The following is a 22,569-nucleotide window of genomic DNA, read 5'->3' on the forward strand; positions in this document are numbered from 1 at the left end:
ATTTTTCATTGCAAACTTTTTCCAATTTCGCGAAGTGTCTTTGCTTCCACGCAAATATTGCAATAACTTGTATTCCGATTAATGAAATGATGGACACATCCCAATGAACCCGACACTTAAAGCTGCAAGTAGTTTCTGTAAAATCCTTTGAGGAAGACTGTAGGACGCGAGCCTCGATTCTTCGTTGCCGACCTGCCGAAAGGTCTCAGACAGCGTCTTCCTCCCCTTCCCAACAGACGAGTGAACTCACCCAGCGCTTTGGACGAAGCACTGTGCGTCGGCCATCGTATCGTGCACAGACTCTACCTGTCATGGGCAAATGCCCTATGGACTTCTTTCTTCGTTTTTCTTTTGTTTGTTATTTTTCTATTGTTTTCCCATCTTGTTAAGGGGTTCCTCTTCGAAACGAAAAGAAAAACTTCTGTGTTAAAACACAAGTATGTCACTTCTAAAACAAACAACACTCCTAATGAAAAGCAAATAATGTCCTCTACTGAATAAACCAACATTACTCTTTCACAACATACCTACTCTTCTAAACAAGCCCCCTATTCTAAAACAAACATTTCTCCAAACAAGTCCCCTCTTCTTTGCTAAAATAAACGAGTCTGCTCGTTCAGATCAGAGTTCCTTTCTAACGCAAAAAATTACACCTCTTCTAGCACAAACAAGGTTCGTCTTATATAACAACTTGGACTTCTTCCTTCAGCCTACAACACTCCTTTGGAAACATAAGTTATCCACTTCGAAAACGAACAAACAACCTTCCCTTCTCCAGCGATCTTTTATCCGTTTAAAACAATAAAAAGACACATCTTTCACAACAAGCCAGGTTCCTATTTTAACACTAAGGTCAGCAGCGGGCGTCTGCTGCCTACGGCCCGTGGCCTTGGTAGAAACTTGCAGGCCCCTCCAGTTCAGTTCAGGATAATCGGAGGCCAGCTGGTGAGTCAGGCAATGGTGACCACTTACAACGAAACATCACCAACTTGAGGTCATATTTTAAGGATAAAAAAGCAGTTTGTATGACATCCGCCCCAGCAATCGTTCTTCCCAAACATATGGGCCAAAATTTCGACAGTACGCACTTATGATCTTCCGAAAGCAAGTATTTTAAACTTTCACACGCACCTGTTGTTTGTTACTCACTCCACCCTCACTGCAGCCGACTAATGCCCGATCGCAACGTACTGACAAGTGGAGTGAGTAAAAGGTTTTCCAACTGGATTTAATCCGTGTTGTACCACATTACTTTTCCGCGGGGGCATATCAGTCACAAATATTACAAGATGGTAAATTAGTTTGAAATCGCTCGCTGACATACGAGTAAAGTTTTCAAACAGCATACTACTTACAGTGTTTCTCCCTTTCACCAACACACAAGTGCATTGCCACACAGAACGTGTTCCTCACTCTGGTACATGCGTTCTTTATACTGTTTTAGCTTTTTATCTGTACAAGACTTTCTATGACTAAACTTACTGCAAGAAAAGAGGACATCTTGAACGTTGGAAAAAAGTGGGTGTTATTAAGTGTGGACGGAAGCACGCATGCACACGTGTTGAAGCGAGCACTGATGTACGGCGACGAGGCTCCTTTAGGGTTCTTCCATACATCAGACACTGCATCCACATATTGTGATATGAACCGCTGTACATTGAACCTTGCGAATTCTTCGAAGTGAGAGGAGCAGAACATCGTCTTAGGCTCGTAACTGCCTTTTCTGGATCTTCAACTCTGGTGTCTCATAACCTCTCTTGTAAATTGCCCTCCTGCTATAAATGGATTTGATGAACATTTATTAAAGAAAATACACAACACTGCACCAAATGGTTCTCGACCTCTTTGCGTTTATGCCACTTAATATTCCCTTGCTGATGATCAGCTTTGTAATGCGCACGCATCTGAATATTTGAATCAGGTAAGATGGTTACATTAATTAAGAAATATTCGTAAAGTTTACTGCTGGCTTTACACGACTGACAAACGCACTGGCATTATGTTTAAAAAGTTCGCCGCTAACTGACTGATAAATATGTGGTGTTTCCAATTTAACGAGTAGATCAGGATTACATAAGATAAACTGAACTGTAAATTTACATAATGTCTGACTCATATAAGTACCTCATCTTTACGTAATGACAGCAAACCACAGACTTCAAATTGCGTGATGTTTACGTTTTTTCACCTGGGCTCTGATACACACAGACAGTTACAATTTAACTATTGGGAGCTGGCGTCTATTGACAGACTCGCGTAATATCCTAAATTTGGTAAAATATAAGCTTATTACTTGTTAGTAAACGATATAAACCACGGAAAAATTAAAAGGAACAGGCACACAACGGACAATGGTATAACTAATTAGTAGAAGAAGAAAATGGCAAACATAATACACATATTTTCAAATAACTTAGGGGAATGCAGCCGGGCGACATCGTTGATAGCTGTCGATGTTTCGAAAGATGCAGACCCTGTCGTTTCCAGGGCCAAACTGCGGGGTGTGCACATGCCGAATTATCGGCGGTTGCCGACGACGTCACCCAGTCGAATTTCCGTAAATTATTCGAACATTGTTAATGCCGGATGTAGCTCAGGCATCACGTAAAAGATGTACTTTATGAGAATGGCTGCTAGATACACGGAGATTGCCAAAGCCCATCAAATAGTTTCAAAAATAAAATTTGTGATTGAATTAGTTGTCAAATTAACAATTATATTAGTGAAAATTTGCACATGCGTTTCAGGATTACGAACTAATGGGACTAAATTTTGGAAATAAGTATGTGATTGGAACATTTTGGTGCACAAAAATTTTTGAATTGTCTTAACTTCTGAAACATGATTATGAAGAGGAGAATGAAAACTTCTAAATGACCTGCATCAGTTTAGAAACAAACAACTTGTTGCCAGCGGCGCCCTCCCCTCCAGCCATAGCTCTCAGTGAAAGGAAAAAAATGTAGTTTATTCTACAGTTTTTACAAGAAAATCACTTAAAAGGCGGTGTTACCCAAGTTTTTAACAGGTCAGGAACTGGAACTTCATTATGGCTCTTTAAAAGTCACCCATCTGTTTTCAGACCTGATCCCCGCCCCTACAAAATTTCGTATGGGTGCCCTTGCTTGTTACTCATAGAAAATTTCATCTTCAAGCGGTCCGTATGTGTAGCTAATTTCTAATCTATCTTTAACGAAAATGTATCCGTAGAAAACCAAATGCACTCTTCGTTGAGTCCGTAGTTTACGGTGTGGCTTAACACATAAGACCTCTGCGAAATGAAATAAATATTAACACATTTACTTATAATATGTACAAGTTGAAACATGATAAATAAATAACTTTGATAATGTGACGAGTCTTGTCATGCTGTGATAAATCAATGTCAGAACTGTCCTTTACCCAAACTGTTTCACTTGCCAGCGTTTATAATCTGCAGTCACTGGCTAGCTGTTAAGATTCGTAGCGTCGTTCTACAACGATGCATTCTCACTGATAGACTTCCGAGATCGGGAGCGGAACTCCGCGTACGGCGCCTTAAAAAGAATTGCCGGCGAGACAACTGAATGGAGTGAGTGACGCGATGACGCTGTCCTCTATTGGCATCCGTTGCGCCAGCCACCGGAGACGGCGAGCGCTGGAGAGAGCGGGGTTCGTGGAGGCGCACAGTGGAAGGATTAAATGTATAGTCTGTCACGAAGATAAAGGCGGCACGCCGCGCGCCATGTACGGCCGACGAAGACACCGTCCATACCAAACTTTCATCAGTAGTCCGAAAATTATTGTGTGAATAATAAATTTTAATGAAATACAGCGTGAATTAGAAATTGGATATTTCGTGTAACGATTGCATATTTACTAATGATTAAAATATATCAGAAATGGAAAAAAATAGTATTGACGTGAGAAGTATAAGAACAAGTAGGATAGTCCTAAATGCTCTGTTACAAGTTCACTGTAACCGTGGCGTAGCTCATGAGGCGAATCGCCGCTGCAGTGAGCTGCTTGCCCCTAATGAGTTTACTGACTGCTTACTGCCCTTCACGCGCAGATTCGGTACATGTCGTCAAAGCCAGCAGCAATGTTGTTACTGCCTGCTTTTAATAGTTAGTATAAAGTACAGTGAAAAACGTCAGTGCATATCTGACCACGGAGAAGACAGTTTCAGAATATCAGAGAGGGAATTTCCCACACCTTATAAGATACAAATTAAAGACTTCGACGCTTTAAATTACTTAATGGGGATTTTGGCGCTTTGTGAGAACAGGGAAAAAAGTTAGTAGAGAAAGAGGCCACTCTGATCCTTCTACCTTACCCAGATATGGGGAATACGATAGCGCTCGGGCGCACGCGCGCCCACACACACACACACACACACACACACACAGAGGCACCCTCTGCACAGTCTATAAACCGAATCGCCAATGATCATTAGCAAATTCTGATCGTATGAGGATAATTATTTGTCCATGTTGTTGAAAGCTGCAATAACGATAAAACTTTTGTGAGAGTAGATTGTTTGTTGATTGACATACTTCCGTTTATAACAAACAAATCATTACACCTCTAATTCAAATTGTCTATGTATTTTAAACAAAGAAAATTATTTTGTACCTTCCTCAGAGTCACAAAAAATGGTTCAAATGGCTCTGAGCACAATGGGACTTATCTTCTGAGGTCATCAGTCCCCTAGAACTTAGAACTACTTAAACCTAACTAAACTAAGGACATCACACACATCCATGCCCAAGGCAGGATTCGAACCTGCGACCGTAGTGGTCTCGCTTTTCCAGCCTGTAGCGATAGAACCGCTCGGCCACCCCGGCCGGCCCTCAGAGCCACAAATGCACTCTGTTTTACAGTTACATATTTCTCATGTCGTGTACAATCGTTTAAGGATTGTACAGAAGGCGTCAGTGACATACAACAGAAACTGAACATTTGTCTCGTAAGGACAATGGAAAGCTGCTAAACGTAACAGGGAACCGCTTGTTGGGTGACACCAATTCTTGCTTTTCCCTATTTTGGGATTGCTAGCAGTGACACTCGTAGCAGCAACAACAGCTCCCTCAGTGGAAAACGTTTTGTAACTCAGTAGCCATGCAACAAGATGGTGGCAGAAGGCAGTTGAACTACCGCCTGACATACTGAGATACGTTTGATGGGATGTAGGACATGTGCGTCGAAAACCAGCTACTGGAAGCGACTCACTGCATCAAGATGAACCACCTCTGTGTGGAAGGGTGCTTAGATCTGCTAGGCGGGACGAAAGATTTATTATTTTTGCGAATCACGAATTCTTTGATCTCTTGCATAAAATGACTTGAATATTACTAATTATATTTCCCCACCGTCGGTGGCAATTAGTAAGTGATAAAGGGACTCACGCAGCTAAAGGTTGTGAGATAAAAGTTTTGATAAGCGAATGGAACAGATTGTTTGGATGATTAGAATACAAAATATGAGCTTCTACTACTGTACTTTTCTACATAAAATTACAAATCTCAGGGCCTATTTGACTGGTCACGGACACGACTCACCTTTCAAGGAGAAGGAAGCCAGCATGAATAATCTCACCGTTCTTCGTGGTTATTCGTCGTGTGGTGATGTCGGTAACACACGCTGGGTCGGTACGCGCCTCGCAGAAGCGGCGGCGAATCTGCAGCTCTCATCGGCGGCCCCATCAGACCCGGATACTGTCTCCATGTGGTCCCGTGTGTTGCCTTAACCGGAGTAATGATATCACGATGTCGGGAGGCGGATGTAGGCGACGGATGGAAGAGCCCCCACGTCTTCTTACTTCCAGTCTGTCTCACCGACTGTCACTTTCATCCCTCTCCTTAGCTCATAGACTTTGAATGTTTCCTCCTTTCAGAGCTGTCATTAGCGGACTAAATTTGCAATGCCGACCAAAGAGTGATGGCCGTTTGATGACCAGACCTCCCAGTGCAGGGTACAATTGTTCTACCTTGCGTATTCCAGCACGGGCCTGATAGGTGCCAGATACAGCATCTTTCCGCAGTGTGGAGACAGTGTGGTCGTGAAATTGAGGAAGGGTTAGTGGAGGCACATTCTGTCAAGCGCCTTACCCCGTATTTCGGTGATGTGCGTTTTCCACGTAAGGCGCCGATCCAGTGTGACCCCCAGGTAGCGGCTGGTGTTCGACCAGGGGATGGGGCCTCCCATAATGAGGATTGGTGGCAGAGCTTCAGGTACACGTTTCCTCGTGAAAATCACAGCCTTGCTCTTCGCTGCATTGAACTCGAGCCGCCACTTGGTGGCCCAAGCTCCTAGCTCGTTGCAGGCTATTTGTAGTCTTCCTCGCATCAGATGTGGGTACAGGGCTGTTTTATCGGCATACAGCTCTGTCTGCACCCGTTGCGTTCGCGGCATGTCCGCTATGAATAGGGTATACAAGAAGGGCCCCAATTCTGAGCCCTGTGGGACTCCGGCGGATATTTCCCATGCTGTTGAGGTCCCGTCTTCTATCGTCACATGGAAGGTACGTCCCGCCAGGTAGGAGTGGATCAGGTGGGCGTATGTCACCGGAAATCCCTGTACTAGTAACGTGTAGACTAGTTCGTCGTGCCACACGCTGTCGAAGGCGCGGGAAACGTCTAGAAGTACAGCCCCAAGGTACTCCCTCTTCTCCAGCGCCCCCATCGCCTGCTCCACTAGTCGCAGGAGGTGGTGTGTTGTCCTGTGCCCCCTCCTGAAGCCAAACTGCTCGTCGAGAAGCAGGCCTTCTTCTCCGACGTGACGGCGCAGTCTCCTGACATAGATTCACTCAAATATCTTTGAGACCATAGGTAGCCGGTTGATATTGCGCTAATTTTGCGCCATCCTGTTGTCTTTGCCAGCCTTAGGGATCACCACCACCACCGCACGTTTCCAGGCTGAGGGATAGTGGCTGGTCCTAAGGATGGCGTTCAACATCTTCGTGAGTAGTTTCACAGCCTCTGGGGGGACCTCCTTCAGGCTGCGCCACCGACATTATCGCACCCACCTGTTTTGCGCGGGTCGAGGTGCAGTAGCTGCCGTTTAACTTCTTCTTCCGTTGTCGTTTCGATGAAGTCCTCAGGGTCTTCTGCCGTGAGGTATACACGGAGTCTACCTTCCACCATTCGGATGTGGTCGTTATCTACATCTTCTTCAACTAGCATGAAGGTGGCCGCTAAGGTATCGGCCAGTACCCCAGCTTTGGCGTCAGGCTCGGCCACTGCATGCTGTCCGACGTGTAGCGGCGAGAGTCGTTGCCTCCTGCGAAGGAACTGCTTGGTTGCTTGCCAAGCAGTGCAGTCTGCGATGTTCGGGGTCGCTATTCTCGCAGCCCAGTCCCAGTTCCTGTGTTCCGCGGTGGTACTGTATGGCGCGGCGCATTCGGTTGATCCGATTTTTCGTCGCCGCCTGGTGGGTGACGTGCCACTCTCGGACCAGCTGTTTCTTCTCCTGGATCATCTTCAGGATGTCCGGCGGTAGCTAGCGGGAGAAATACTGCAGCTTCTGACGTCTGTACTGCATTGCTACGTCAGCCGTGCTGATAGTGAGATGCGTGAAAGCTGCGAGTTTGGTGTCCACACCATCAACACCAGGATCCCGTACCGCCTCGAGCGTCTCTGACAGGTGCACGCGGAAGTGTTCCCAGTCGAAGTAGGTAGTGCTGCCCCGTCCGTGCTCAGATCGAAGATCACTGGCAGGTGATCTGAGGACAAGGCCACATGCGTCGTTGATACTGCGTCGTGGGTCACCCCTTTGATGATCGCAATGCCGAGGACATCCGGGCAGCCTTTCTTGGGATAGAGTGCAGTTTCGTATGGCCCCAGCACTATCGCGGCATTATCTGTAGCCACCTTAAGAAGCCTCCTGCCGCTGGTGTGGTGACCCTGGAGTTCCACACCTGGTGCTTGGCGTTGAAGTCGCCACCGATATACGTGTTGCCGAGCATTGACAACTGCGTCTCGAAGTCCTCTTGTCGTAGGAGTTTTCTAGGTTTCCAGTACGCGGCGATGAACGTCACTTGACCCACTGAAGTACTGACTGCGGCGCCTGTTGCTCCGAGTTGCGTCAGCTCTGGCAGCTGGATTTGGTGGTATCGCAGTGTTCTTCTTACGTAGACCGCAGCTCCGCCATATGTTGTTGGTCTATCGTCACGGTAGCACCTATAGTTAGGTGCCCTCGTCTTTACGTCGGGCTTTAGCCACGTCTCACACACGAGGCACACCCACGGCCTCGTCGCGTAAAAACTGCCTAAATTCGCCCTCCTGCTGACTTATGCTGTTTCTGATTCATACACAGACGATGACACCTATCATGTGATTAGGCATCATGGATGTTGTTGGCTTCTCTTCTGGTGTTGGCCTATTTGGCCGCAATCAGTGCAGACACGATCATCTGCGGTAGTTGGAGTAGCAGCTGTTTGAACAGTATCTCTCGTAGTTCTGCGGCCTCGGTGGTTACAGTGGTCGGAGGTGGTGGGGCGTGCTTAGGTGGTGGGATTGGGGGGGGGGCGATCGCGCTGTGGCGGCCTCCCTCCTCCACGCCCACGTATCCGGCCGGCCCTGCCCGGTGTCTCGTGCTCCTCTCGTGGCGGTCGAGGAGCGCCTTCCGCTGCGCGTGTTGGCCGCTCCGCCTCCCGCGACTGCTCGGCGTGTTGCTGGGTCTGTCTTGCAGGCGTTTCCCATGCGGCCACTGCCACGATCGCCGCTGATGCTGCAGTAGCGTAGTTTCTTCCCGGCTGAACTCTCCTCGCTGGTGCCTGCCGCCCTTTTGCAGCTGATTTTTTGAAGGTTTTACAGCCGCGGAAGCTGGCGACGTGTTCTTCATTGCATCTGCAGCGCGTGGGTGTCTTCTTGATCGGGAACGGGCATTCCCGGCTCAGGTGCTCCCCAGCACACATTACGCAGCGTGGGGACATTTTGCAATATTTTGCCAGGTGGTCAATTCCCTGCCAGTTGAAACACTGAAGCAGGCGTCTCCGCCTCCTCAGTTTTTCAACTGTGACCCCGCTGATCCTTCCCACTCTCGTTTCTTGAAAGATCTTCTTATGCTCCGGTGTGTCATCCAGTATGACGGGGAAGAGCGGGGTTTCTGCGTTGTCTTTCGGCGACTTCATCCGGGATACTGTCCATATGGTGTATCCTTTGGCCTCAAGAAGCTGCTTGAGGTACTGGGGGTCCGTACTGAATGGCAGGCGGCGGAAAACTTCTTTGAGCGTCTTTGTAGGTTCCGACGAGTACGTGAACCAGTTTAGACCACGGCTGTCAATGAGGTCAGTAACGCTTTTGTAGTCTTCCGCTGTTCGCGTCACGATTCTGTACATATCGTGACTTGCTGTCTTCGTAGTAAAGTTGTTCTTGACTACCGCGAGGATCGCCTGTTCTCCTCTTTAAAGGAGCCCGGCCATTTCACCACGATGGGTGGTAGCTGGGGCCCCTTGCTTCTCTGCTCCTGGTCTGCTGTCTCCTCCTCCTTCCCTTCGAGCTCAGCAAACCTGTTTCTAAGGACCATCGCCTGCAGCAGTGGCCAACTGTACAACTCTTCCAATCTTCTTGCGTTTGGGTACTTGAAACCCATCCATGTCAGTGGTTGTCTCAGGGGCTTTGCACCCTTTCGACGATGCCTTTCTTCCTGTTTGCAGCGTCGGTGCAGTGGTGGGTTCAAATGGTTCAAATGGCTCTGAGCACTGGGACTTAACTTCTGAGGTCACCAGTCCCCTAGAACTTAGAACTACTTAAACCTAACTAACCTAAGGACATCACACACATCCATGCCCGAGGCAGGATTCAAACCTGCGACCGTAGCGGTCTCGCGGTTCCAGACTGTAGCGCCTAGAACCGCTCGGCCACTCTGGCCGTAGTAGTGGTGGGAGTGGCGGTAGTCGCACGTTTCCGGTAGCTTTCCGGACTCGTTTCCGCCGGGGACTTCCTAGTGCAACTTTCCTCCACCTCCATATCCTCCGCGTCTTCAGCTTCCTCTTCGTCGTTCCCCAGCATGACCTGGGCCGTCCGTTGAATGGTGTCCGCGAAGACGTCTTTTATCTGCTTTCGTGATCCGACTTCAGGCCAGGAGACTGGGTCTTCGGTGGGGGATGTTCCCCTTTCGTGTGTCTTGATCTTGGAGGTGGTGTTCTTTGGTCCGGCCACGTCGAGTGCGCGTGTTGCTGTGTAGGAGGGCATGCCTGCTGTGATAGTAATAGTGCGCTTCTGTTTCTTCTTGTTCCCTTTCTGGGATCGGGTTGCTGTAGGTTGCGGACAGGGTGCGTTCGCCGGTAATATATTACCCCCGTGCCGGCGTCCCTCCCCCCTCCCCCGCCCCCGCAACTAGCCTCCTCGACCGAGGTCGAAGTCGCATTACAGCTACCCGGTCCATTAGCTTTTTCTCGTGCTTTTGCGTCTTCATCATCTGTCGTCTTCTCGGAGCAAGTCTTTGGTAGCGGATACGCCGTATCCGCCGGTATAACCGGGCGGCGACTTCCCCCGCTACTTGCGGCATTGGCCGCATAACGCCATCTCCATTCCTTCCTCCCTCTGGTTCTTCACTGGCCGGTCCGTAGTAAGCGGTGGGTCGGATGGGACTGCCGACGGAGCAAGCTTCGCCGGGCGAAGATCCGCCACTCTGCGCTCGTCTTCTAGTCACAGGAAATCAGCCACCTCGACTTCCGGGTCACCCTATCAACGATAGGCTGACCGTGGCCCGTATTTATATCCGGACGGTGTCTAGCGTTCCCTACGCCGTCCGCTCCCGCTGCGACCATGTCGGTTGGTCGCTAGATGTTCCGTCTTCCGTCCACGCCCGCTTCCGCTGGTTCCCCGGTGGCGGCCGTTTCGCGGCGTACCCTACTAGGTCCGCGCCAGCCAAGCGCGTTCCTAGCACTGTCGACAGGCTGCGTTTGCTGTTGGTGACCGTTCCGACTTTCTCCAGCGCCCCTGTCACTCTCCTGGTTTTGTGTTTTCTTCCGTTGTTCTTGTAATAGGTCCAATTTAGCGGCTTGCCGTAGCCTGGTATGCCTTTGGTGCTCTTTACATCTTATATCAACGGTCCTGGTGGTCTGGCCAGTGTAAGACATACCGTATTCACATGGTATATTGTAGATACCAGATTTTCTCAATCCCCGAACATCCTTAACCAAGAAGCGCCCTGATCTTGTTTGGTGGGCGGAACACACTCTTGATATTGTGATTTTTCAGTATTCTGCTGATCTTAGCAGATATAGGTCCTGCATACAGTAAAAATGCTACCCTCCTGATCTCTTCTTCTTGTTCTTCTCCCTTAGTATCATGTCGTCTGGAGGGATGTAGCGCCTTGCGGATGTCCCTTGTTGAGTATCCGTTGTCTACGAACACTTGCTGTAGGTGTTCTAACTCTTCTGTCAAGCTGTCTGAGTCGGACAGTGTTTTGGCTCGGTGAACAGGTGTTCGCAGCACCCCATTCTTCTGTGCCGGATGATGGCAGCTGTCAACCTATAAATATAAGACGGTGTGTGTAGGTTTTCTATATACACTATGGCCTAATGTGCCGTCTGTCTTCCTTTTCACCAGGACATCAAGGAAAGGAAGTTGACCATTATTTTCTAGTTCTATTGTGAAGCTAATGCTGCGGTGTCTCGAGTTCAGATGGTCAAGAAACTCCTGCAGTTTTTCCCAACCATGTGGATAGATGACAAACGAGTCATCAACGTACCTATAGAAACAGGTCGGCTTGTAGCCAGTGATTGTAAGTGCCTCATCCTCGAATCTCTCAATAAACAGATTTGCCTCAACCGGAGATAAGGGACTACCCATCGCCACTCCTTCAGTCTGTTCATAAAATTGGCCTCCACATACGAAATAGATGTTAAGATATGCTTGAAAAGGTGCAACACAGCTCCAAGAAATGTTTCACTGATTAAATCGAATGTGTCCTGAAGTGGTATCCTAGTGAACAGAGACATAATATCGAAGCAGACCATGATGTCTTTGTTAGAGATTCGTAGGTTTTTGAGACGTTCCACGAAGTCTGATGAGTTGCGGATGTGGTGGATGCACTTTCCCACACACGGTGCTAACATCTTCTTCAGGTGGGACGCAACGGTATACCCTCTTTATGGACCTTGGGCATTCCATATAATCTAAGTGGTACTGATGCCTTAGCTTTCAGTTGCTTGACAACCTTCTCAGGCCATCCTGTTTCCTTGAGCAGAGCTCTGGTTTTCCTGTCCACTCTATCGGTTGGGTCGTCCTCTAGTGGAGAAGATCAGCACGCTTCTTGGAAAGGTGAAGGGTGATCTGAGATTGAGAAAACTTGATATCTACCACATAAATAGCAGAACATTGCTTGGAACTTGAGCACACCATGAATTATGTAAAAACCAGGATCTTATCTCAGACCCCCAAATTTTGGGACAACGTCATCACTGAATTGATCGAAATCAAGATGACAGAGAACTTGATAAACCGGGAAGCTGGATACCAACTCAGCATGGCGTGGAACCCGGCTTTGGACCTATTACAAAAACAACTGAAGAAAACAAAACCAGGTGAGTGACAGGGGCGCTGCAGAAAGTCAGAACGGTCACCAACAGCAAACGCAGCCTGTCGACAGTGCTAGGAACGTCCTGGCGGGCGCGGACCTAGTACGGACGCCATGTAACGGCCGCCACTGGGGAAAACAGCGGAAGCGGGCGCGGACGGAAGACGGAACATCTGGAGACCAACCGACACGGTCGCAGCGGGAGCGGACGGCGTAGGGAACGCCAGACACCGTCCAGACATAAATACGGGACACGGTCAGCCTCTCGTTCAGTCAGAGGAAGCACCGGATGAAGACGCCGAGGTACGGCGTCGAAATATTGAGTTAGATAAACGCAGACCACCGGCAGTACACCCGATTCAACGAGATGTCACAAAATCGGCGGGAAAGTCTAAGAAATTACAGCCTCCTTACTGTCCACAAAACATCCTTTTTAAGCACGCTGACTCCTTCCTCAGTTCTTCAGTTTTCTATGCCTCCCTCTGCGAATTATTGGCGCTTTGAGTCTATGCTCCATCCCGTTGACTGTGGGGGTACCTGAATTCTCGACAAGTTCTCGATTTTTTAAAGTTGCAGAAAACGGCTGCTGCCAGCGGCAAGATTGAAAGACCTCCATTTGTGCATCCTTGACGTTTTCTCTTAGACCCTACGGGGTCCACAGTTACCTGCAAGGCTTTTCGTTGTCCACCAGGCTCTTCGCAAGGTGTCCATTCTTACGCAAGGTAAGAGCACCCGCCCGGCCACCACCGTAAGGTGTAAGTGGCCACCAGCGGGGGTATCATAGTACGAATGTTAATGTTTTATGGATATAACTTTTAAGTAATAAATACAAAAAAATATAAATTCTATATTTGCATTCCTATAACTATAAAAAATTGTATAAAAATTTTGATGGTCTTGATCGCATAAAATACAGTACAAGTGATTACTAATCTTTGTTGTTAACCAACCACCTTCAGATGAGATATCTGAAGATGGCTGTTTTAAAATCAAAACTAGCAGTCAATTTTAAAGTAATGTATTTTATGTCATCAAGATAATTAAGAGCTTTAATAAAATTTGTTTAAAGTTTTAAAAATACATAAGATCGCTTATTTCCATCACCTGATATCAGTCTCACTCCATTACTGTTCCTTACGCTTTTTGATATAAAACATAGATAATTAGTGTCTTAAAAGCCATGCCTATTGTCTTTAGCAGTTTCTATTACTGACGATCAAGTATGTTCTGAGTATCGTTGCCAAATAAGAGACATGCATCATGTTTCTTATTACAAGTTTCTTTATTTAACAGGGGCATTATCTCTCCCGTTATGACGAGTACCACAATTTCTTAAATTAGCTCTTCTTCGCATAATTCATGGACTGCAGTACATTGATAGAATCTCAAACACGACGGAAGCAATCGCTCATGTTCTTCCGTATGATTCTCGTCCTCTGTATCTGCAACCACACACGAGCAAGAAGGCCTACTAATATTTCTTGTCAGGCCCGGATGCTTAGAAAACGGATTTCCGCATGGCTTCGCTGCAATTACACACTCAATCACTTCTAGACGTGATTTAATTACTGTAAATTGACAATCTGTGTTTACAAAATTCACATATAATATGTACGTTTCTGGACATACCATGTCATTATGCTTCTGTGAAGACGATATTCACATCTGCTAAACCAATACTAAGCTTCCGAAAATGACTAATTAATTTTGTCGCGACCGGTAAAGCGTAATAAAAACATATTTGCAACTGAGGACTGAATTTTATGCTGAAGAAAGTTACGCCTAGGTAGGTAATCGACGTGACTGTGTGAAGCAGCATACTGCTAACGCTGTGTTCTAAAATTACGGAATCGTTTTTCCTACTCACTTGCATTAAATTACGTTTTTTTCTGCATTTAGAGGATGCCCCTATTCATCACAACAACTAGAAATTTTGTCTAAGTTTTCTTGTTTCCTCCTAAGTCACTCAACGACGGCATCCTAGTGGACACACAGCCTTCAGCAAACAGCCGCAAATTGCTGCTTACCTGTCCGTCATGTTATTTATGTGCATTGAGAACAAGAGTGGTCCTATCCCCACTTCTCTGGAGCATTTCTGAAGAAAGCCTCGTCTCTGAAGATCACTCACCATCGAGTACCACGTACTGGGCTCTGTTACTTAAGAAGTCTTCGAGCCACTCCCATATCTGGGAACCTATTCCTCAAGCTCAGACATTGGTCAGCAATCTGCAGTGGGCATCGTGTCAAACGTTTTCCGAAAATCTAGGAATACCGAACCTGTTTACTCCGCTTCATGCATGGTGCGCAGGATATCGTCAGAGAAAAGGGGAAGCTGAGTCTCGCAGTAGCAATGCTTTTTAAATCCGTGCTGGTGCGTGGACAGAAGCTTTCCCGCCTCGAGGAAATTTATTACTGAGAATGTTCAAGAATTCTGCAGCCGGAGTACGCATAGAAAAACGAGGAAGTCTGATGTGCAGTTGCCAGTCGAGCGGTTCTAGGCGCTACAGTCTCGAGCCACGCGACCGCTACGGTCGCAGGTTCGAAGGGCATGGATATGTGTGATGTCCTTAGGTTAGTTAGGTTAAAGTAGTTCTAAGTCTAGGGGCCTGATGACCTCAGGAGTTAAGTCCCACAGTGCTCAGAGCAATTTGAACCATTCTGCAGCTAACCAAGATTAAAGATATTGGTCTGTAATTTTGTGTGTCTATTATTTTACCATTCTTATACACAGTAATCACCTGCTCATTTTTCTAACAGCTTCGCACTTGGCGCTGGGTGAGAGATTCGAAATTAATGCAGGCTAAATAACACGTTCTTCTCCTTCCCGTGAAATGTTGCAGCATTAATTTTCTACAAAAGCAATACGTTTTTGTTAGTGGCTATGTTAACGTATTTGTAGCGTTTAAAAAAATATGCTCGGTCTTTTTTAAATAATGGCAGCTATAATAATTTTTATTCAGATGTAGCTAAAACCGTTTTTAAAGACATTAACTTACCAGTCTAATAGCAGTAATAATAAATATCAAGTGTTGAAATAAATGCGTTCGCGCTATACAGAGCTCTCAAATTGCAACTGCTGAAGTAGTTCAATAAACTATCGCAGCACTGTGTCATTTCCTCTTTTTGCAACCAGAAGTATTGCAAATCTGCGACGTGTGTCAAATGCCCAAAAATGCTTCTTTATACAAATACAGCAATGGATACAAAGCGTCACAAATTTAAAACGAGTCTCATTTAAAATTCACTCTGAGGTGCACACATTTTTTTAAATTAAATGACATGTTTCGACCACTCTGGATCATCTTCAGATTTAACTAGTTTCGTCTTATTTGTTCGACACTTGGTATCAGAGTACTCTGATACGAAGTTCTGATTAGGCAAGGCGGGTTGCTGACGCAGCTACTTAGATCTGAAGATGATCCAGAATGGTAGAAACATGTCATTTAATTTTTAAAAAAATGTACAACTAAGACTCAACAATAAATGATAGTTATTTTGAATATCACTACAGCTGCTGATTCTCTTGAGACGAATATGTCTGCTACAGTAGCACCTATATGTTGAGCTCGTCTGCAGGGGTTAAGGCGTAATTCGTATTCAGCAGATGTAACGCATAAATGCTCTTATTGTTACAGGCGTTCGAAGAGTTGGAGACGCTGTTGGCCCGCCACAACATCTGCATCGCCGTCAAGGAGAAGCTGGTGAAGGATTCGGGCGTCGCTGAGGAGGCCGGCTACGACAGCATCGTCAACAAGCTGCTCACCAAGCCGCGGGCCAGGGGTGAGTGTGCTCAACCGTGGATAGCAGAGGCGCGTGACCCAAGGCGCAAGCCACATATTATATGACACACAGCACAACTTATCGTCCCTGTATTCTCAAAGATAATTCTTTTTTTTGCCATTCTTCATCACTTCTTTTTCGGTTGACTGTTGACCGCCAGCTATGGTGTCACGTTTATTATCTGCGAAAGAATCGGAAGAAGCGGTCGTCGTAGAAAGAAGTTAATATTCGGTCACAGTAGTTATACGAGGGTTACTCCGAAGCATGTGCAGAAAGTTTGTGGGAACGTAGATTACCATGTAAATCAGTAACTACTGCAAGCTGTAATACCTCACGTGTGTGAATTTAGACATCGTTACTGGAAAAACTGGTAGAAGCCGACCTCGGGGAAGATTAGTTTGGATTCCGTAGAAATGTTTGAACACGTGAGGCAATACTGACCTTACGACTCATCTTAGAAGAAAGATTAAGGAAAGGCGAACCTACGTTTCTAGCATTTGTAGACTTAGAGCAAGCTTTTGACAATGTTGACTGGAATACTCTCTTTCAAATTCTAAAGGTGGCAGGGGTAAAATACAGGGAGCGAAAGGCTATTTACAATTTGTACAGAAACCAGATGGCAGTTACAAGACTCGAGGGACATGAAAGGGAAGCAATTGTTCGGAAGGGAGTGAAACAGGGTTGTAGCCTCTCCCCGATGTTATTCAATCTGTATATTGAGCAAACAATAAAGGAAACAATAGAAAAATTCGGAGTAGGTATTAAAATCCATGGAGAAGAAATAAAAACTATGAGGCTCGCCGATGACATTGTAATTCTGTCAGAGACAGCAAAGGATTAAGAAGAGCAGTTGAACGTAATGGACAGTGTCTTGAAAGGAGAATATAAGATGAACATCAACAAAAGCAAAACGAGGATAATGGAATGTAGTCGAATTAAGTCGGGTGATGCTGAGGAAAATAGATTAGGAAATGAGACACATAAAGTAGTAAATGAGTATTGCTATTTGGGGAGCAAAATAACTGATGATGGTTGAAGTAGAGAGGATATAAAATGTAGACTGGCAATGGCAAGGGAAGCGTTTCTGAAGAAGAGAAATTTGTTAACATCGAGTATCGATTTAAGTGTCAGATAGTCATTTCTGAAAGTATTTGTATGGAGTGTAGCCATGTATGGAAGTTAAACATGGATGATAAATAGTTTGGACAAGAAGAGAATAGAATCTTTTGAAATGTGGTGCTACAGAAGAATGCTCAAGATTAGATGGGTAGATCACATAACTAATGAGGAGGTATTGAATAGAATTGGGGAGAAGAGGAGTTTGTGGCACAACTTGACAAGAAGAAGGGACCGGTTGATAGGACATGTTCTGAGGCATCAAGGGATCACAAATTTAGCGTTGGAGGGCAGCGTGGAGGGTAAAAATCGTAGAGGGAGACCAAGAGATGAATACACTAAGCAGATTCAGAAGGATGTAGGTTGCAGTAAGTACTGGGAGATGAAGAAGCTTGCACAGGATAGGGTAGCATGGAGAGCTGCATCAAACCAATCTCAGGACTGAAGACCACAACAAAAATAACATACTGGAATCAGAGACTATATAGACTCTGACACACCTCTTTATACTTAATGTTGATACACTTAATACAATCGAAATACGCTACCAGAAATTTGACCGTAACATGAGATCGAAAGATGGGGAATTGCTATAAAATCAATTAATAACCATATTTTTAAAAAATTGATAATAAAAACGAGATAAAGGGAGCGCTAAGTACCACAAATGAAATTCAAATCAAAATAAACCGCTCATTTATTTAAAAAGTTCGATTTTCCACACAAGAAAACCAACGGATTGACAATACAAATCTGTTAATCAGCACGATTATGATATCCACGAAAGGATGATGAATTCAAGCTGCACATGATGTAAATAAACCCCAAGAACCTGAATTTTACCATGTAGTTGTTCGTCGTCCAAACTACAACGAAAAGAACCTATATTTGTTATTGGTATCTAACAGCACAGTGGCGTAGGTGTACCCTTATAAAATGGTTAACTCCCACGTAACGACCCAGTGTTGCACAATATAGTCAACAACCTCTTGTCGTCTCGATGGACTTGAAGAGAGTTAGCACGAGCGAGATCTGCACCAGCCTGGAATCTAAGGACTGCGCTAAGCCGTCGGGACGACGTGCCAGCGCAGAACACGATCTCAGCGATCGAGCACATGAAGTCGCCTCTAACACGGTCGATCCAAGACCGTTCGCGACCATGCGTCCCTGCACCGAACTCCCACGTTTGCGCCGGCAAGGCAAGAAGCACCAATCTAGCAAAACGTTATTTACTTCTCTCCAGTGGCGTGAAATTACAATGTTAAATAATTTGCCACCATAGAATGTAGCAAGTAGAGGGCCAATAAGGGCACACTCTTCTCTCAAAGTTTGTTGCAGAAATATGCGTCTGATGTTAAGTGGTGATAGGCAAATCAGAACGATAGTAGAACGAATGACCAGTCCAAAGATACAAATTTTAATTTTTTTTTTGCAACTTTGGACTGTTTTTTCGTTCTACTGATTTAAGCTGACCCGCAGCTACTCCATCATGCTTGAAATTCGCAAAGAAAACGTCGTTTGTACAATTTGGAATTTCCAGCATGCCAAGCGAACGAGACGGGAACTCCATTAGGTTCTGTTTCCGCAGCAGCACCGCAGTGAGTTCCTTCTAAACGTTGTCAGGTGGTGGGCCAGCCCTTAAAACTCAACCCGGACAGCACGGCACGCCACAATGCCGAAAATCCCATCCTTCTTCGAGTGATACGAGAATCCCGTAAGCCTTACTCGAGTGTCCAACAACCGCCTAAGCCAGGGACTTAATCCTTTGAGTTGCGAGTGGTCTTCCCCCTTATCCCCGGTGTCGGATGTCTTGGCCGGCCACCAATTCCTGGGGAAACGAACTGCAAGGTCCCCATGAATTCCCCTATCCGAAGCTACGTAAGTTCAGACAAAACAACCCCTGCAGTTTTTAGTAAATACAATACTTCTAATAAAGTACGGCCAGCAGAGTTAAATAAACTGACGAGAATCATGTGTCCCGCATACCTCCAGCCGGTTTCTGGAACAGTGTCTATAAAGAGACGAATGAAATTAGGTTGATGAATAATTTAATCAACAGAGACAATGGATTTCCTCTTAGCAAGACGTGGAATCCTGTACTATCTCGCTTCAAAATTGAACGTTATTCGGTGTGGCCCTGAGTGCGATATATCTCTGCCAGCAGTGTTCCACTAAGGGTGGCGCCACCTCCCTGTCTTGGAGAGCAGCAACCGTGATGGGAGGCGCATGCGCCGTGTACTGAACGGTGGCCTATATAGGACGTCGATTTGCAGCCTGGCGTCAGTTCTCAGCGGGACTCATCAGCAGAAGCAGCATTTTCCTGAAGATGGCGAACAGTTGGAATGCCGAAATATCCAGTGAAGTGGATTTTAGGATCCGGCAGCAAACCCGAAGAGACTTTCATGACAAGGAGCAGATAATGTTAGCTTATTAATTGAAAGAGGCAAACGAGATGGCTCGTAACCTACCAAATCTTATCTTCACATTTTCTGTTTGCTGAAAAAATAAGAAACTGACCAGCTTTGTGTATCTAACACTCAAGCATTCCACAAGTCCAACGGCAGCTGTCTTCTTGTTCCCGACTGTTAGTAATAGGAATCAGTGAAGGCAGCAACAGTAGCAAGTCATAATTTTCCTCTCAAACATCAGATATTGAATGCACAGATTATCCATTCTGCACAATAACACAGCTCCCCTTTCTTCACACTGAAGTTACATCTGGTCCAAAAAGCTCTACTAAAATCACTTAAAGAACAGACAAATTCTAAAGAGACCCTTGCAGCCTTTCTCTCCAGTCACAGAACGACCGAAGATATATGGTCTGAGGGTGTCATAATAAATGAACTTAAAAGTATAGCCGCGCGGTATGGCTGCGCGGTTAGAGGCGCCATGTCACTGACCGCGCGTCCCCTCCCGCCGGAGGTTCGAGTCCTCCCGCGGACATGGGTGTTTGTGTGTGTTGTTCTTAGTATAAGTTAGTTTAAGTGATGTGTAAGTCTAGGGACCGATGACCTTAGCAGTTTGGTCCCTTAGAAATTCATACAATGAACGCTTTCACGACAGGATGTTTCAGCTGCTGAGAATTCTTCCGGGTTGTATGGCCGTGGTCCATGGAACTCTTCAATCCCTGACGTTTCGTCCAAGACTACGTTGGACATCTTCGGAGGTGCTCCTGGTTGTGCTGAGTCTTGCCGACTGACGAGTAGGACGTCGAAGAGGGGCCTAAATACCGTGGAAAGTGGGCGTGGTCCGGATTTGACATGACAGCAGAGATAAACCTTGTCAAAGATAAAATTTTTTAACTATCGATTATAGTACGTCAAAGATAAAAACTTACCTATTCTGTAGCGCCACAGTCCATATGCCACTGAGTTTCATGGCTTCTTCTTTTCTGTTAAAATTATCGCCATATACTTCGATGCCTTCTCTATATGGCCGTGGATAATAGTTCGTCATAGTACATAAAACTTCAGTTTCCGAAAATTTCACTACGTGATCACCTGATTGAAGACCATGTTCCGCCACGACTGATTTGTGTGTTTTCCCTAGTCGGCAAAGACTTTTATGTTCCTTCAACAGTGTATTCACACTTATCTTTGTTGTTCCAATGTAGACCTTGCCACACGTACACGGAATCTTATATACACGACTTGTAGACGGAGGGGGACGTTTATCCTTAAAAGAAAGAAGTGCTTGGCCTATTTTCTTGATGATGATGATGATGATGATGATAATGATGATGAAGTCCCATACTCCGTGACGGAGCGTAGGGGAACGATGCGGGAGACCGCACCGCCGTACTAGGCAAGCTCCTATTTTCTTAGTTGGTCTGAAAATCGACAGAACGTCATGTTGCCTTAGAATATTGACGATTTGATCCGTTACTTTTTGATGAAGGGTAGAGAAACCGTGTTCTTCCATCGCTGTGTCCTATCGTTGCCCGCTCTTCGACGTCCGACTTGTCAGTCGGCAAGACTCAGCACAACCAGGAGCACTTACGAAGATGTCCAACGTAGCCTTGGACGAAACGTCAGGGATTGAAGAGTTCCATGAACCACGGCCATACAACCCGGAAAAATTCTCAGCATACTTAGAAATTCACACACTTTTTTTAAAAGTATAACGAAGAAGATGTGAATAAGTATATGCCTTTTAAGAATTTGGTTGGCAGTAAGTAAGAAGGAGCGTTGTTTAATCTGTTTTGGATGGCTACCGGAAAAGTAAAGAACAGTTCCTCCAATAACACATTTCATCTTGCACAGCGGGGGGAAACTGCTGAGCGACGGGCGGACTGACGGCGAAAATCCCTCATAAGAGCATCTGCAGGGGTTGCCAAGACGGCGGAGAGGGATGGGGTGGTTCAGTACATCATCTAGTGGCATGGAGTGGTGGGGGGAAGGAGGTGGGGGAGGGGCTTCTACGACGGCATAGCAGAGACGCTCGCGACGGAGCCATCGTTCTTCATAAATCTGCTGCGGGAATAGAGAGTTTTCCAGCGCCGTGGGCAGCGTCGTTGTAAATCACAGCCGCGCCGTCACACGCCCCTGCCGCCACCACCGGAGTCGATACTGAAAAACGCGTTACCTTAGGCGCACCGAGGTAGGGGGTAGGGGTGGAGTCAGAGCGGCCTCGGGTAGGCTAGCTGCGTGCTCCGTGCCGCACGCGACCGTGTCTAAAGCCATTAATGGACTGTCGCAACGCGTATTACTTACTTTTATATGGCATAGAAAACTCGCAAACTCCGAAGAATTGGAAGCCAGAATTCACGCAAAGCAGGAAAGGACTCTCGTAGGAAACTAATCTTACACATAATGTCTACAGGAACATACAACAGTCCACACTAACAAAGTACAGTATGTAAAATTTTTATCGAACTCGCTATTTCTGTTATACACCCTCTACACATTTCGTCTTCTAGGGAAAGTCCATACCACCCAACAGCAGGTGTGGATCTAAGTCGTTTCTTGGAGGTGGTTTTATTTTGTTACCCCCACGTCCGTTCCCCCCTGTCCACCATGGTCACTTTCCGCAATCCACATTTCTAAGATGCCACAGATTCCATCATTTTAAAATCGAAATTCAGAGTATTGAATGTTTCGAAAAGCATCCAAAAGAATGAAATTTACGTATGTAACGCAACTGATTAAAGGATTATAATGCCAACAGACT

The 22,569-nt window shown here is 46.0% G+C and overlaps 1 protein-coding gene across 1 annotated transcript in view; it reads left to right on the forward strand.

The window, feature by feature from the left end:
* LOC126176735 (metabotropic glutamate receptor 4-like) overlaps positions 1-22,569 on the forward strand; it is an 848,202-nt gene that overhangs the window by 356,017 nt on the left and 469,616 nt on the right. Inside the window, exon 3 of the mRNA XM_049923904.1 lies at positions 16,140-16,284. Coding sequence (XP_049779861.1) covers positions 16,140-16,284 — 145 coding nt within the window. The remainder of the gene's footprint in view (positions 1-16,139; positions 16,285-22,569) is intronic.

The sequence above is a fragment of the Schistocerca cancellata genome, chromosome 3 (genome assembly GCF_023864275.1).
Source record: "Schistocerca cancellata isolate TAMUIC-IGC-003103 chromosome 3, iqSchCanc2.1, whole genome shotgun sequence".
In the NCBI taxonomy this organism is placed as follows: domain Eukaryota; kingdom Metazoa; phylum Arthropoda; class Insecta; order Orthoptera; family Acrididae; genus Schistocerca; species Schistocerca cancellata.